General features: G+C 37.9%; 1 protein-coding gene across 1 annotated transcript in view; it reads right to left on the bottom strand.

Annotated features, from left to right (window-relative positions):
• RGS5 (regulator of G protein signaling 5) overlaps positions 1-13,075 on the bottom strand; it is a 59,443-nt gene extending 46,368 nt beyond the window's left edge. Inside the window, exon 1 of the mRNA XM_007989722.3 lies at positions 12,917-13,075. Coding sequence (XP_007987913.1) covers positions 12,917-12,960 — 44 coding nt within the window. The 5' untranslated portion in view covers positions 12,961-13,075. The remainder of the gene's footprint in view (positions 1-12,916) is intronic.
• Between the last annotated feature and the right edge of the window lie 4,693 nt (positions 13,076-17,768).

The following is a 17,768-nucleotide window of genomic DNA, read 5'->3' as shown; positions in this document are numbered from 1 at the left end:
TAAAATAATCTTGAAACCTGAAATACCCATGGTGTCTTGGTGATATCAGAGAAACACTCTAATGGGGATGGCAATGCCTGGAAAAGTTCCATAGTAAAATGAACAGGATCTTACACAGGATTATACTACCTGGAGAATGCAAGGAGAAGATACCAGCAGGGAGCCCCTTTTACCCTAGGACTGACTGTGGAACTGTGTGAGGAGCTGCCAAACTCTATCGTCATTTAGACAATGCCCTACAAACAGTGCTCGACTGACTAACAGAGTTATTTGGTTTGTGGACAGTAGTTCCAAGGTGTATGGACAGCATCCTGTTGGAAGACTGTCACTCCTATCAAAGAAGATAAAAACAGGTGAGCCCAGTGGGCTGAATTGCATGTTGTTTTCCTAGCAATGATGGAATAATTTAACAATGATTAAAGCCTCTGTGTTTCAGTTTTTACTGACTCATGGGCAGTGGCCAATTGCCTGGCCATATGGTCAGTGGAAGCCTAGCCTATTAAAGGGATGCCCACATGGGGCACAGCTCTATGGAAACTACTATGGGAATTCAAGGGGTTCATTAAAGTAGGACATGCTGATGGCCATCAGAAGTCCCTTTCAGGTTTGAAAGGTGATTGGATCAATACATATATATATCCCTGTGTGCTCTCCTGTGGTGGCCACCTGGGTCCATGAAATGAGTGGATATGGGAGTACTACAGCAAGGCAGAGATGGACTAAATCTGGACATACTCTTCTTGCACACTCTAAAAAACAAAATGCCAGTAAGAACTGTCCAGTTTGTCAGCAAAAGAGACAGAGACTGCCGATGGCTGTGGCAGATTCCCTGGTGGTAAGGGCATGGACATAGCTGGCAAGTGAGACTGATGCCAGTAGCCTTGGAGGGCTACAAATGGGTCTTGACAGGAAGAGCCACTGACCCTAGAGAGCGTTTTGCTTATGAAGTGTCAGATGCAAATGCTCAAAATGCTATAAAAAAATAAAAGAAGATAGTGCAGCAATTTGGGTAGCCAGCCATCATCTATTCAGACCAAGGAACACACTGTATAGTCTGTAATGTCCAACAATGAGCAGACAGATATCCTCCTCAGAGTAACAGTTTAATGGAGAAGGGAAACAAGTAACTGAAACATTGGTTATCTAAAATGGGAGCAGTGAAGGTGTGAAGGGCTGGCTTACTACCTTCATGAGTGCGTTTTTTATTATGCCATAGTCTAGCCCCTGATCTCTGGCCATAAACTCCTGGCACAAAGTTGCTAAAACTCTTCTAATTTCCTGACTGATAAGGGTGCTAGGAGCATCTTTTGTTCTAATATTTGGTTTTTGACCTTGGTTCTTTACACAGAGCTTGTAAATCCCTTGGAAATTCCTGGGTAAGAGGACTGTGTTTTGCTCTAATGAGGCAACTCTTGGTGGATAAGGGTTGGTCACTAGAAAAAACAAACCATGATTAGAAGCTTGGAGCTTTCAACAAAGCTTCCTCTGGGGAGAAAAGAGGGGCTGGAGATTGAGTTAATAATCAATTATACTAAGTAATGAAGCCCCCATAAAAATCTCTAAAATGCAGGGCTCAGAGAGCTTCTGGGTTGGTGAACAAGAATGCATCAAGGGGCTGGGAGGGTGCTGTACCCGAAGAAGTCACAGAGGCTCTGTGCCCCTTCCCATATGCCTTGTTCTACATACCTCCTCATCTGGTTGTTCAACTGTATCCTTTGCAATTGTATCTTTTGCAATAGCCCTTACGATAAATCAGTAAAAGTAAAAATGTTTTCCTGTGTCTTATGAGACATTACATAAATTATTGAAGCTAAAGAAGGGATTACAGGAAACCCCAATTTATAGCTGAACTTGTAACTGGCATCTGAAGTAGGGGGCAGTCTTGTGGGGCTGAGCCCTTAACCTGTGGGATATGACGTTAACTCCAAGTAGATAGTGTCAGAGTTGAGTTGAATTGTAGAACACACAGTTGGTGCCTACAAAAAGTTGGAGAATTTCTTGGTGGGGAAAATCCACACATTGGGTGTCAGAAGTGAAGTGTTGTGTGAGGAGAGAAAAAAAGTTTGTTTTTCCCACTTACTGTAAAATCCAAACTATGAAGATAGAAAATACCTATTTGCCTAAGGTGGAAAAACTTCCCAAAAATCTACATTCATCTTTGTGAAAGAAAAAATGTTTCTTCCTACCAGGCCCAGCTACACTTTCAGTTTGTGTGCACAAATCTCTGATTTCAACAAACAACGCATCTCTTATCCAAGTCATAAACAATATTGAGGGTACATGTGTGTAAGTGTGTGTGCATGCACATGCATGTGTGTGTTCAAATGACATCTTGTTTTGCACTTTGGTGATTCAGAAGCAAGATTTAAGACTCTGGAAGCTTGTCATCCAGAAAGCATCAGACCACCAGATCCTCTGGGAAAGTCTTCAGTGTGACCTGCATTGTTGACCTTGTCCCAAGTACACAGGTTATGTGGTCTCACACTCCCATTCACTGGATATCTCTCATAAACTATCACTTAAAATAACTTGCCAAAATACAGGAAGCTATTTTTTAATGGAACATCTTGATTCTTTCTAAACTTCCTGAATCCCATAGACAAGTGCCTCATCAAGAAACAGATGTTCGGCACAAGAAAATATCAAGAGGTGGAAGCTTGACCAAAACAGCTCCACACACTTTGCTAATAATAACAAACACTTGCGAAGGAGAGCCCTTCACATTTTTACAAGTACTTTATTTTGTGTTGCTTTTCTTCTTCTGACTCTAATATGATAGTTCCAATGTCTTTCTAGAATGTAGAGTTTTAAGTCTCTAAATGATCTGTCCAGATGGGCTAAGTGCTGTTTTGAGCAGTGCCTGGGGAAACAGGAAGGAAAACATGGAGAATATAGAATAAAGGTCTTAGCCTCACTTACTATTAATGAAACCAACATGATCATCAAGTATCTACTGTTCAAAGTATTCAAAAGCTGCTTGGCCAATTCCTTTAAACATTGAAATATTTTCTTTTTGAAGGAGAAAAAAAAATCAGGTTGTTATTTTACCTAGGCATGGCAACTGAATGGAACGCCTTGCAAATAAATACTCTGGACTTTTCAGGAGCTCTACGGTCAGGGTAAATAAGCCTAAAAACACACATGGATTAGCTGTGTTGATAATGCATGCATCCTATAATTAGGTTGACCACACCTACAGATTTTCCAGGAAAGACCCAATTTCTAATGCCTAGTCTGGAGGCAAACTATATGTGCCTAACCTGGTTGGAATTTGCAGTTGCTGAGCATATACACGCCTGACATGGATTTATGCAGTCAGCAGTCTTCATAGCACTTCCAAGAATTGTCAGTACTCCATGATCTACCCAGATGGCAGATGAAAATTGGTTAATTATGTAAAGGCCTAGAAACCCTGACATACCCTTCTCATCCCATCCTCTAAGATGAAAACTTTTCCACTGTTAAGGCAAACGACAAGTTTACCTCTAAGCAGCATTCAGAAGGGCAGGAGTGGGCCACCCTTTCCCACTGGAGAAAATGTAGTGTTGTATAAATGTAGTCAGTGGTGTCACACCCTTGAAGTCAGATGCGTCTGTGTTTACTTTTTTATCTTGCCCTCAATGACCTTACACACTTGAAGAAGAAAAAATGAAATTAACTGTAAATGAAGTGCAAGCATCATACACTGTTAGATTCAGATTCTAATTCATCCTCAAATTGTACAAGAAACTTTTTCTTCATAGAATTCACCAAAATAAAACAGAATCACTTTCCACTGCATATTAATATATACTTTTCAACTTATCACAAGTCTTTTAAAGAAATATGGGGTTCTTAATTGAGTCCATTGAGATTTTTAAAAATTATGGGAAGAAAATTGCACATATTTAATCAATTTTGTTTTGTTTTGTTTTGTTTTGTTTTGAGAGAAGTCTCACTCTTATCCCCCAAGTTTGAGTGCAATGGCTCAATCTCGGCTCATTGCAATCTCTGCCTCCCAGGTTCAAATTATTCTCCTGCCTCTGCCTCACAAGTAGGGGGGATTAAGTCGCCTGCCAACACGCCCGGATAATTTTTGTATATTTTAGTAGAGACAGGGTTTCACTATATTGGCCAGGCTGCTCTCGAACTCCTGACCTCAGGTGATCTGCCTGCCTCGGCCTCCCAAAGTGCTGAGATTATAGGCATGAGCGACTGTGCCCGGCCGATTGCTTCTTTTAAGTTACATCTGGAAGTTTGTTTCCCAGGCCTTCCTATATGACTTAGATGAGATACGAATTTAGAATAAAAATGGATTATTTTCTCAAAATCCATGGTGTCCCAATTCAGAATAGGTAGGTGTTGGAGCTAGAAGGAGTATAAAGGACCATATAATTGATCACGTCTTATTACAAATGTAATAGTGATACTTGGAGAGGGGAACTGGCACATGACTTATCCTCCACCAGGTAGTAGAAGCCAGTGTTACAGCTCAGATGCCTGTATTCCCCATCTAGTACCTTTCCCACATGTTATATAGCCTCTTAGGCTTGTGTCTAAAAAGACTGTGTTTTACGAATAAATTGCAAAGAAAGAATAAACAGGAAGGCTATTGACTAAGAGAGATATAAGATTAAGAAGTCTCAATGTGTGAACATTTTGGGGTCATAATACAAAAAATCCAATTGAGAAAAGAGCATTGAAAATATTTTGATTCTTACTGGATATCCAGTGAATTATAGAATTATTGTTAATTTTTAAGTATGATCATGGTTTTTAATGAGTCTTTATTGTTTTGTAAAGAGTTGATATGTTTTGTAAGAAGAAATATATGTTGATAATTAAAAAGACAAAAAACAGGCTGGGCGCGGTGGCTCACGCCTGTGATCCCAGCACTCTGGGAGGCCGAGGTGGGCGGATCACGAGGTCGGGATATCCAGACCATCCTGGCTAACACGGTGAAACCTCGTCTCTACTAAAAATACAAAAAAATTAGCCGGGCGAGGTGGCGGGCGCCTGTAGTCCCAGCTACTCGGGAGGCTGAGGCAGGAGAACGGGGTGAACCGGGGAGGTGAAGTTTGCAGTGAGCCGAGATCACGCCACTGCACTCCAGCCTGGGCGACAAGAGCGAGACTCCATTTAAAAAAAAAAAAAAAAGTCAAAAAACAGTAGATGTTGGCATGGATGTGGTAAAAAGGGAACACTTTTACACTGCTGGTGGGAATATAAATTAGTACAACCTCTATGGAAAACAGTATGGGGAGCCCTTAAAGAACTAAAAGTAGAACTACCATTAGATCCAGCAATCCCAATCCAGTGTCCGCCCAAAGGAAAAGAAGTCATTATATGAAGACATATGCACACGCATGTTTACAGCAACACAATTTGCAGTTGCAAAGATATAGAACTAACCTACATGCCCATCAACCAGCGAATGGATAAAGAAAATGTGCTATACATACACCATGTTGTATATTAGAGTGGAATAATGTCTTTTGCAGCAACTTGGGTGGAGCTGGAGGCTATCATTCTAAGTGAAGTAACTCAGGAATGGAAAACCAGATATTGTATGTTCTCACTTATAAGTGGGAGCTAAGCTATGAGGATGCAAAGGAATAAGAGTGATATAATGGACTGTGGGGAATCAAGGGGCAAGGGTGAAAGGGGATGAGGGATAAAAGACTGCCTATAGGCTACAGTATGCAGTGCTTGGGTGAAGGGTGCACTGCAATATCAGAAATCACCATTAAAGAACGTATTCATGTAACCAAACACCAACTGTACCCCAAAAACTACTGAAACAAAAGTAACAATAATAATTTTAAAAATATGTATGTTGAAAAAAATACGGGTAAAGTATTTTTAAAATACTGTACTATTTTATAAATTTATTTTTATTATTTTTAAAAAGATGAGGTTATGATGAGGAAGGATAAAAAGAAGTTTTATCAAAGGCTTTGGCACATAATTGACTGACTTAATTATGTTTTCTTCACTGCCTACAAAGGGGAAAAGAAAGATAAAAGGAAAATAATTATTTAATAGGGGTCCTTCTACTAAAAACTAGTCACCTTACATATAATATTCCATTTATTTCTTTTAGCACAAGATAAATATCCTCATTCACAAATGAGAAAATGAAGTTCAGAGAGGTTTGGTGACTTCCCAAAGTTCACACAGTAAGGAAGAAATAGAAGTGAAGTTACGACCACTGTTCTTTCTACCCCACACATTACAGTTCAAGGGCTGGTCTTGAGGCCGGGGTGAGACTGTGAGCTCACATCCTTCCTTAGTCTGCACATGTTCTTTCCTGTTCCTGAATCCTGTAATCTTAAGAGTAACTTTCTCCAATGTTTAGAAACAATCATGCTTTCACGGTCTTTATCCTCTGGGTGACTCAGCCTTCAAAGTAGTGCAGATACAATGTTATCTGAGAACTGATTAGAACTTTAAAGGAGGAAAGAGATAGGAAACTGTTATCTTCTGGCCTCCAGCCATATTCTGGTTCCTGTTACTAATTATTGATCCTGACTGAATTAATTAAAATTTAGCCCCTTTGCTCTCTGGTCAGCAGTACAGACAAAAACCATTAACACTGGCTCCGGAGACATAAATAAACTCTCTCCCTAGATATCATCTATCCCATAATAGTGTGTAGTCCTTGCTAGAGAAGGAGAAACAAATTAGATAACCTTTCAGGGATGTTTCAAAATGTAAGATTCTGGGATCTAAAAGTGTTATGAATTGATATCTGGTGATTCAGCATAACCCAGACTAAATGAAAGAAAGAATAGAAAGGGGCAACTAGCTGTAATACAGAATGTAATTCACTAAAGAAGCTTCCACAGTAACTGCATGAGGAACAGCCCAGGCAGTACAATTTCCTAGAGCTCACCTAAGGGATACCATCATTACAGCTAAAAGAAGACTCACCTCTTTAACAAGGCTTTCCTCATTATAGAAATGCAGACAGTCTCCTTCACTTTTCTTTTTCTCCTAATCCCCACTCCCCTTCTCTCATAGCAGACACCTGTCTGTATCTAGCAACACACACTCTTTTTTCCATTATGGCCTAAAATGTAACTACTGATACTGTTCTTGTTCTCCCCAATACCCAAGGAAAGCAGAGAAAACACCAAGCTGTCCTGGAAGTGCTCCTGTCTCTATTTGCTGTAAATTCATTCATGCATTCCTTCAACAAAATGTTTATTTGGTGCCTACCATAGTAAATATAGTCTATCCTTTTAGTAATTGAATCATTTAGGCAAAGGGGATGACCATCTTACCCCTGAATAAATCTCTTCCATCCTCAGAGTTGGGAACAGATGAGCACTGGAGAAGTTCCCAGAGAACCACATGCAGGATGTGCTGCCCAGTAGGTTAACTGTGGTTAGAAACTCAGTGGTTTCCCTCCTTGCTGGACTCTGAGAGATAATATAGGTTGTACATAGACGTCATAACATCAGCCAATTTGGCTGCACCCTCCAATCTCTGGGTCTCTGCACATACAGGCTTGTCCCCTTGACCTACATGGCCTTCCTTCTCTCTCCTCTTCCTGTCTAGACCTGGCTAACTCCTCTGTCCTCTTAGACTTTGTTCAAGCATCATCCTTGTAACCTTGTAAATTCTTCCCTGCCCACCAAAAGCTCTACGGGTCCCGCCTACTACCCCAACTTCTGTGCTTCTTAGCACTTTATGGATATATTCCTTCATAGTGGATTGCAACACTGAGCATTAATTTTTTCTTATTTATTTCCCTAACTGGGCTTAAATTTCCATGGGAGCAGGGCATGGGTCTTTCATCCATATGCCTAAGGCAAGTATACAGGTTTGAAAGGCAATCTAGAGAAATCATTGATATTGTTTCATCAGTAGGAATCAAAATAAATGGTTTTCTTAGTGATCCCCCTCCACATTTTATGAAATAGTTCGTTCACTTTCTTAACATTCTAAAGTCTCACTGCAATGTTTTCAAGACGTCTCTAGAATATCAGCTACAGTAAGCTTGAAATTCATACTTATTCTCAGCAAGCATGATCCTAAACCCGACCAAAGGCTCTGCTAGGACCTCTCTCAGGCTTCTTTGATGGTCCTCAATTCACTCCAATTGAGCTATCAGTTGTTCAAATTAATTGCCAGTCTTTAATTCACTTGGTGCTTGCCTTTTCTCTACAATTAGCCCAAGGATGTGCTCATGCCTTTGGTAAAGGCTGTATTTATTAATCCTGAAAACCCAGAAACCTTGACTCACTCTAGTGCTTTTAAAGGTTGAACAGCCTCAGAAGATTAGTTCATTAGTAGTCCTGCTTATTAGCTGCCTTTCTATTCTAAATTGTCCACACTTGACCCACATAAATCAGAGAACATGGGGAAAAATGATTGTTTTGTAAAATAAAAATACATTTTAAAACCAAAATTTTTTAAAACGAAAAATTTAAAATACATTTAAAAATAATAAATGTTTGAAAACTACCTTTCCCATTTACTTCCTATTGCTTCTGAAATTCCTAGCATCGACACACCCTTGAGATGGCCAAAAGCCCCTATGTGAACTGTGGATTAAGCACATTATACCCTTAGCAACCTTTTTAGTCTGAAACAGAAAGCAGATCTATGCCAGTCACCCAGAGTAGCAAAGGGCTTGCAGCTCTTTAAAATACGAATAACTGCACTGGTTCCTTTATATGATGATGATATTTAGATTTTTGAGACCTATTGTTCATTAAAATTTTAAGTAGGCCTTACATACTTTTATAGATTTAAAGAGACAAAGAATCCAAACTTTTGGGCAATGAATAACCATAAGCACACAGTTTTAAGCCTAACATTCAAAGCTGTAATCATAACATAAAGCAACCAGTTCAATTATTAGTATTTTCAGTTTTTTAAAATAACCCTCTTTTTTCAGAGACGGGGTCTCACTCTGTCACCCAGGCTGGAGTGCAATGGTGGCAATCACAGCTCACTATAGCCTCAGACTCCTGGGCTCAAGCAATTCTCTCACCTCAGCTCCTGAATAGCTGGGACTACAGGTGCTATCCACTGTGCCTGGCTAATATTTGTGGTGTTTTTGTTGTTGTTGTTGTTTGTTTTTTTGTTTTTTTAGAGACAGGGTCTCCCTGTGTTGCCCAGGCTGGCCTTAAACTCCTGGCCTCAAGTGATCCTCCCACCTTGGCCTCCCAAAGTGCTGGGATTACAGGCAGGAGTAATGTGCCTGGCCAATAGTAACACTTTTTGTTTCATAATACATTCATCTTTTCCCAAAGAGGAATATTTACTTTAAAATGTAAACTTGTTTAGAGAAATTCAACAGACTCTGAAAATATAATAAATTTTCAAAAGAAGCCTGAAATTCAAACTTGAAAATCATGGGCAAAAATAATATCTTCAATTGATGCAACTCTTTTCTTTTTCATTGACAGTATAAGATTCTCACCTATGTAGTACAGGTTTCAATATGCCGAGGGCAGAAAATGTGTGCCTATGGTTATTCATTGCCCAAATGTTTGGATTATTTGCCTCTTCAAACATATAAAAGTATGTGAGGCCTACTTAAAATTTCAATAAGCAATAGTCTTAAAATCTAAATAAATAAAGAATAGTTTATTCAAATATATCAAAGTTGACTTTGGCTGAAAGTTTCCCTAAATATGCAGAAAGGAATATTTTTTAGGATTAGATTTCTCCTTACATGTCATGAAAAAGTGAGTCTTTGTTAATTGTTGAAATTTTCTTACCTTACAAATGCGGCAGATTTTGGATATCCTCACCCATTATATATATTCCACCTTTTAATCTTATGGAAAAAAACTTCTTTTTGTTGTTAAACAAAAGTTTATTTTATATTCTTTGCTAATAAAGAGTTGCTGTCAAAAACAATTCCCTTTACAGGAAGCAAATTATTCTCATAATTGCTTTCTTACAAATCAGCATTAGAATCACTGAGCAGGTTGCTTCTGCCATGGCCCAGTGGTTTCAGCACAGGGCTGGGTCCTTGATTATTTTTCATTATTTGATTCTTCATTCCTCCCAAACTTTATTTTTATTTTACATTAATTAATTAATTGATTTTTAGAGACAGGCTCTTGCTCTGTTACCCAGGTTGGGGTACAGTGGTGCAATATGACTCACTGCAGCCTCAAACTTCTGTCCTCAAGGGATCCTCCTGCCTTAGCCTCCCAAAGTGTGAGGATTATAGGCATGAGCCATCATACCCCACCTGGTCTCAAACTTTTATAGAAACATAGGAAAATTTTCCTTTAATCACATCTCTTAGTAGTCATTGAGACTAAGCATACCTCACTTCGTTAACATTACGTTAGAACTGGAAAACATATTAGAAAACAATGAATCTAACTTTTACCTATTAAATTAGCAAATAGAGTCCTGAGAAAGTGAAATAACTTGCTCAGGGACACAAATTCAGATAATGACAAAACTGAGTCTGCACCTTACTCCTTAACTAGTACTTTTTCCACTGTGATAAATAATGATATGCTATTCAGATTTTTGTAAACTGAATTTCGTTTCTAATGCTATATAGAAGTTAGAACTGAACTCTTCAGCAGAGCTTTTCATTTAAAACAGATTTTTCATAATGCGTACTTTTTGCCCTAATTTATTTTATATGAATTTAAAAATATTTTTGTCTAAGCATTGAAGCATATCCATGTTCCTTTTGTGGCTTGGAGAGAAGAAATGCAAAGGCAGGAGCCTGTGTGGGGGAGGAAGGTGGGAGTCAGAGAATAGAGCCATGGAAGGCAGATTTGGAAGCATTTATTCAAGTATCATCTTCCCCTTAGAATAGACAGTGTTAAACCCTTTCCATGGGTACATGCTAACAGCTTCACAGCTCCACAATTCCATTTCTCCAAAACATTCTTCTCAGGCAGCATTGTAATTAGAAATTACAATGACCCTGTCTACAATCAGAACAGATTATGAAATAACATGTAACAGTGCACAATAATTGCAGTATTCTACCACATTCCAATAAATAAAAGACTCAGTGAATCTATGAGGAAAAAAGCTCACTCCTCTACCACTCACCACTCTTTAATATTCTACATGAACATTAGTTATATCCTGGTGCATAAGAATTTACTGTGCATTAAAAGATAAAGTGATCCAATATTAATGTTGCTAGTGAATCAGATATAACATAGTAATAGGAATCATTGAAAGAAATGTACCATCCATAGATCTCAGTGAATATTATGCATATTTATGAGAACACATAAAGCAAAATAATGAACATGGCAAATTTCAACAGAAATTTTATTGATTTCTCACCAAATGCCAAGCAATGTGTCATAGAATCACAAAATGCTTGGCAAACTGATGTTACAATCATTCTAAAGTCAATTGTTTGCCAATTAATAAGGTAAGATTTATTCACTACATAAGAGTACAAAATTTCAAACAATAAGTAGGCACAGAAGGCACAGAAAATGCTCCCTATTTCTTAGGCTTTCTATATAGTAAGGAAGAGGAAAGAACAGGCTAATAGCAATAAATAGTATCCACCGTTAAAACCTATCCTCTTCCCCAGGATTGGTACAATGGACAATATTGATCCCCTAGTTACAATATAACTACTACAACTTAACAGCTACAAGTTTCTTTTATGTAAATTTAAAAACAATAATAACATTCTGTTTTTATTTAATTATCAATATGTAAGTATGCACAAGGTCATTAGGTAAACTATATTTCTTACTATTAATCATAATAAAAAAAAAAGTTTGAAAGTCATAATTCAAAGAGTAAGTCTCCCTGGAGGTTTCATATTCAGTTACTAGATAGTATTGTTGGGAGAAAAAATTATATGCTACAATGTTATCTCCTTAAAAATTATTTTTAGGTTATTTCTAGAGTGGAAGTCATCAAAAAGAAGACCTGAACTTGTACGAGACAGAAGTCATAAATGGCCCAGTAAACAATAAAATCTTCTGAGACAAACATTGCTAATGCCTTCAGGGATGAACATCTGTGCAAGGATCTTATTTATTTACTTTAAATAACAAGGGATCAAGCCCAATTTAACCAAATACATTCTTAATAAAAAAAGAAACATCCCTACTTCTCTGCATCAGAGAGGATGGTTGGGTTAAGTTTTCTAACAAGTAAGTATTTGTTCTTCTATTTGCTTAGCCTAGATACCTAGGATTCTCCAGAATATTGTCCAGCCTAGGGGAAACCAGGGAGCCTCAAAGATTTTGATGCATTTATCTGAAAAAGAATGCTAGCTAATAAATAACCCCTGTGTCCCAAGGGCTTTTTCTCTGTCTAGCCATCCAGCTACTTCTATCTAATGAGGTCAGAGAACAAAGAACAATGGGAAATTTCCTCTTCCTCACTGCAAACTTGCCTCCCTCTCCCAGTCCCCGTACATTAATAAAAACTAACATTTATACAGTCCTACTAGGTGCCAGACTTGGTTCTGAGTGCTTCATATACATTAATTCATTCAGTCCTCATAACCAGCCTGTGAGGTAGAGAACGCTTAGTATCTCCATTTTACAGATAAGGAAACTGAGCTATATCAAGGTTAAATAAATTTCCCCAAGCCACACAAATAGTAAGTAGTAGAGCCAGGATTCTAGTCTACACAGTTTGATGTTGGAATCTATATCCTTAACCATACACTTTTTACTCTAAATAAGCACTTATAGAATAGGCGTCTCCTTGAAGGAAATGATGTTCTGGATATTAAATGATGTATGAAATACTCTACATTGTATTAATCTCCTAGCTTGGATCTTCCAAAGTCTCTATATTGTTTACAGAGAAGAGATAACACCCAGTCTACAGTCAAGCACCTGTTTCACCTCAGCTTGGCCACAAACTACAATACCTCTGTTACCTCTGGACAGCCTCTCTTGAGTAAAGATTCTCCAAATCTGCATCTCTTAAACCAAAATAACTTGGTTCTCACCTTTCCAGGCATGAGTGGGGCAAAGCTGCAAGTCCTTTGCACATTTTGGCAGGTGGCTTAGCTCCTCCGCTTTAAGTACAACTTCTTAACAGCAGAGCCAGTCTTTGAAAACTTCAAAACTGTCTGGGACGCCTTTCCTTCTGAGGTATATATAGAAGCTCTTTCCCAGCCCTCTGTTGCTCTTCCAGCCAATCCAGAGCCTTAGAGGAAACTGCAGGCTGGAGAGCAGCAGCAGTGGGGCCTGAGGTGGAGGAGGGAATCCTTTCTCTGCTGCAGGCACTGCTGTGGCATAAGGCTTTCATCTGCTTGTATCACAACACACTCTTGCTGACCGGCCAGGACAGGGTTAGGCCCTAAACTGTGCACAGGTCATTGGTCATTTGAACTCCTAATCTCAGGCCAATCACAGGGAAGATGTGAGCTTCCTGTGAAGCAAAGTGCCTTGGACCACTTCAGATCGGTCAAAGTCATAGATTCTGAGGACTGTAAGGGCTCCTGGAGATCGTTTAGCCCAACTTGTTTCACAGTGAAGGAAATTGAAATCTAGGGAATTCAAGGAATGTGTACGTGAGTACTTACCATGTGCCAGGCACTCAGCTGGATCCTAGGAATTCAGAGAAGAAAGAGAAAGCTCGCTGCCCTCAAGACCCCAAAACATATTATAAGTGAGTGATGGAGGCCAGGCTGGGATGTTGTGAGCCTTCAGGGAGCACCAGGCAAGGTTTTCTGGAGCTGAGAGACAAGATCACTGTTTATATAAATCAAAACAAATATGAATAATTACTATATATTCTTTATGAATCCATATGTCTGTGAAGTTACTAAAAAAGTGACCTGAGAGACCAAACACCAAAATCTTAAAAGGGATTGAGTATAATGATATCATCCCTGAACTCTGTTAATTCTGTCAGTGGTCTTCTGATTATTCTTTGCTTGGATGACTAATGCTTTGTAATTCTTTAGACCTCCCCACCCTAGCCATCCTTGCCTAGGCTTGTCTTCCCTTCCCCTTCAAACATTTCCGACCTCCTATCACTCAAGGAATATTTACTTGAATATTTACCAATATTTACCTGAATTGTGTCTCATCCTGTCGGGGCGCAAGGTGCTCATAAGTTAATCTATAATTGTAAATGTCTGAGGCAGCCATGAGTCCAAGCTAAAAACAAGTGGCACTGCATAATCCATAAGAACAGCTCTGAATTTGCAATTAAAGATTATTCTCATAATTTTCTCTGTTATCTGAAATTAGTTGTTTTAAATGACTCCCTCTTTACCCTTCTTGCAATGGTTGATCAACAGCTGTTACTGGCTTGTAAAGTCAATGCAGTGCATTATGACCTGATGCTTTTAATGAAACAAATCGAATAGACAAATATCCAAGTGCACTGGATGTAGAAAGTTAGTATTGTTTTCTGAAATTTTGACTTTATCAAGACGTATGTGTGCACAGGGTCATCAGGTAAACTATATTTCTTACTATGGATCATAATCAAAAAAGTTTGAAAGTTGTAACTCTAAACCACACACACACACACACACACACGTTTTTGAGACAGAGTCTACCTCTGTTACCCAGACCAGAGACTGGAGTGCAGTGGCATGATCATTGCTTACTGCATCATCAAACTCCTGGGCACAAGCGATCCTCCCACCTTAGCCTCCTAAGTAGCTGGGACTAAAGGCTCATGCTACCATGTCTAGTTAGTTTTAAAATTTTTTGTATAGACAGGGTCTAGCTTTGTTGTCCAGGCTGGTCTTGAGCTTTTTGCTTCGAGCAATGCTCCTGCCTCCGCCTTCCAAACACTAAGCACAATGTCAGGCACATAGACATCTGTGAATACTGAATGAGTTAAACAAACTGTCCAGCTTCTGCCATCTACTGACTGAGTAAACATGGGCAAATCAATTAATTATCATTTTTGAGAGATAGGGACACTGTTGTTGACTATTAAATCTAATAAAGGGAATATAAAAACAGTATATATATATTATAGTTTTTATATATATAAAAATATATATATATAAATATTTATATATAAAAAATATAAAAACTCTTGTCCTTGGGACAAGAGTCTAAATCACTATTTGATACCAAGGGACTTTGTGGAGATAACAATATGGAAAAGAAAAACCCCAAGTTTAATGTAGAGCAATGGAGGGTGATGTCTTGGTGAGGGCTAAAAATCAAAGCGTGTTTCTGATTGTCCCAAAGGAGATCATGTGATGGACAATTTAAGAATAAAAATTATCTCGACTTACTAAAACATGGAGTAGAACCCAAAATGTAAAATTCTATAGAAATAATATTAAATCCAACACTTACTTGTTTTTAAAACTTTGTAAGGATGGGATAGCCAGAGAGTATGTAAAAGGGTGTGCTCTAGAAGCAGAAAGTAAAATAGTGATTGCTAGAGGTTAGAAATGGGACAAATGGAGGAGCTGCTATTCAATCAAGTTTCAATAGGTATAAAGTTTCAGTTATGCAAAATGAAAAATTTCTAGGAATCTGCTGTACAACAGTGTGCCCATAGTTAGCAAAAATGTACTGTACACTTAAAAATCTGTGAAGAGAATAGTTCGTATTATGTTTTTTTAACCACAGTGAAAAAAAAAAAAAGAGTATTCTATGTAAAATAAATTTGAAGTCTTTGAAAAAATAAATTGAACTATTTTGAAATCTCCTTTCCCTCCTGAGAATCCTTCAGAAATGACAGTAAATACATGAAAAAGGTATAAATCTGTAATAGCAAAGAAAAAGAGAAACAAGCCATCGTATTCTGAGTGATTTCAACCACTTCTTCATGGAATGTGAAAAGAGGTGATTAGGACTGGTACCTAATGAAACAGGGAGAGGAATTCGGGGGTGCTTCAAAGAGAGATCCATCTGCCCTGGAGGATGCCACAGGGGTTTGGGCTCCAAAGCGCTAGATATTACAGTTCTACAGAAGGCAGGAGTTAGCTGTACAAGTGGAAGTAGTGAGAGACACTGAACATTTTCATCAGATGAAAGAATCTCCTGCCCCCACAACTGCTCTGATTCAGCTCTAATTCATTTCCTTAAATCGTGTGTAAGTGTCTTTATTTTAACTATTATTAGCAATATATTTATTGAGATGCATTTTATCACTTCCAATTTGGGGACCTCTGGGACTATGTCATCCATTGTGAACAAGCGTCTCCTCACTAATCTCCCTACTCTCAGTAAGAGTCTCGCCCTAAAGCCAGCTGGGAGCACATGGAGTAAACAGAGGCAAGGTCTTTACCTTCATGTTGCTTGATTTCTCTTTCTTTCTGATAAATGTTTTAAATCGCATGCAAGCTCAATTTATAATTCTACCACTCAGAAATATATACTGTCAATAGGTTGTGATATTGCTTCCATGCCTTTTTTTATTTAAAGAAATAAAGAGGCAATGGATAAAACTAAAGTCCCTGGACTTTATATTAAATATAGTCCTACTGAACCTGCTGGCACCTTGATCTTGAACTTCCCAGCTTCCAGAACTGTGAGAAATAAATGTCCACTGTTTATAAAGTATCCAGTCTCAGGTATTTTGTTATAACAGCACAAACTAAGACAATATGGATTCATTAAAAGTATATAGTTTATGTTGCCTTTTTATTTTTTTAATGAAAAAAAGAGGACTCTCATGTCCATTATTTTCCCCCTTTCATCACACTCAGGACCTGTTAAGATTTTCGTGTATGGTCTTCCAGATCATTTTTTAATGTCCTCATATACATATGTACTATGATCTGAATGCTTCCCCCAAAACCCATGTGTTGAAACTTAATAATCACCAATGTGATAATATTCAGAGGTGGGGCCTTTAGGAGGTGATTAAGCCATGAGGTCAGAGCTCTCATGGATGAGATTAGAGCCTTTATAAAAGGGCTTGAGGTAGGGGGTTCATTTTCTTCTGCTTTTCTGCCATGTTAGGAGACAGCAACAAGGCACCATCTTGGAGAAGCAGAGAGCAGCTCTCATCAGACACTGAACCTGCTGGCACCTTGATCTTGAACTTCCTAGCTTGCAAAATGGCAATAAATAAATTTCTTTATTTATAAAGCACCCAGTCTCAGGTATTTTGTTATAGCAGCACAAATTAAGACAATATGGATTCATAAAAAGTATATAGTAATTATTGGTAGATATTTTGATTCATATAAATATAATCTACATCTTTTATTATTTAAAATTATGAATTTTTGTTTTTGTTTTTAGATTATAATGACAACTACATTATTGAATAATTTCTATGTATTAATCACCTTTTAAAACACTTCGTGTATTTCCACAATCACAACAAAAGCATGAGGTAAGTGGTATAATTTTTGCTATTTCAAAGAGAAAACACCTGATCATATAAATGGATGAAATTGTTTAGGATTAAAAAACCATCAGTATTAACATGGGAAGTATAAAGTCTATACCTCTAGTTTATGCTTTTTAATTGCTGGAAAGAATTCTGTCATATGAATCTAAGAATCATTAGAATCAAAGAATCTAAATATAATTGCATTTCTTTATAGACCCATTGTTAAATAGTTAGGTCATTTCTAATTGCTTCTGGCAAAAGTACTTAAATTAATATTCCTATATATGTCTCCTGGTGCATTTATCTATAATGTAGTTCATAAAATGAAACTGCTGAGAGGTGTAACATGCAAAATTATCACGCAATCAGACCAATTTAGACTGCTAACAAAAATGTATGAGAGCCTCATTTTCCCCAATATACAACACTTGCCAGGCTTTAATTTTTTCCAGTGACAGGCAAAAAATACCAAGTATTTTTCATTTGTACATTTCTAATTACTAGGGAATTTGAGCTTCCATTCATATACA

This window comes from Chlorocebus sabaeus, chromosome 25 (genome assembly GCF_047675955.1).
Source record: "Chlorocebus sabaeus isolate Y175 chromosome 25, mChlSab1.0.hap1, whole genome shotgun sequence".
Taxonomy (NCBI): Eukaryota; Metazoa; Chordata; class Mammalia; order Primates; family Cercopithecidae; genus Chlorocebus; species Chlorocebus sabaeus.
The sequence above is the reverse complement of the archived record's forward strand: the minus strand, read 5'-3'. Positions and strand labels throughout refer to the sequence as shown.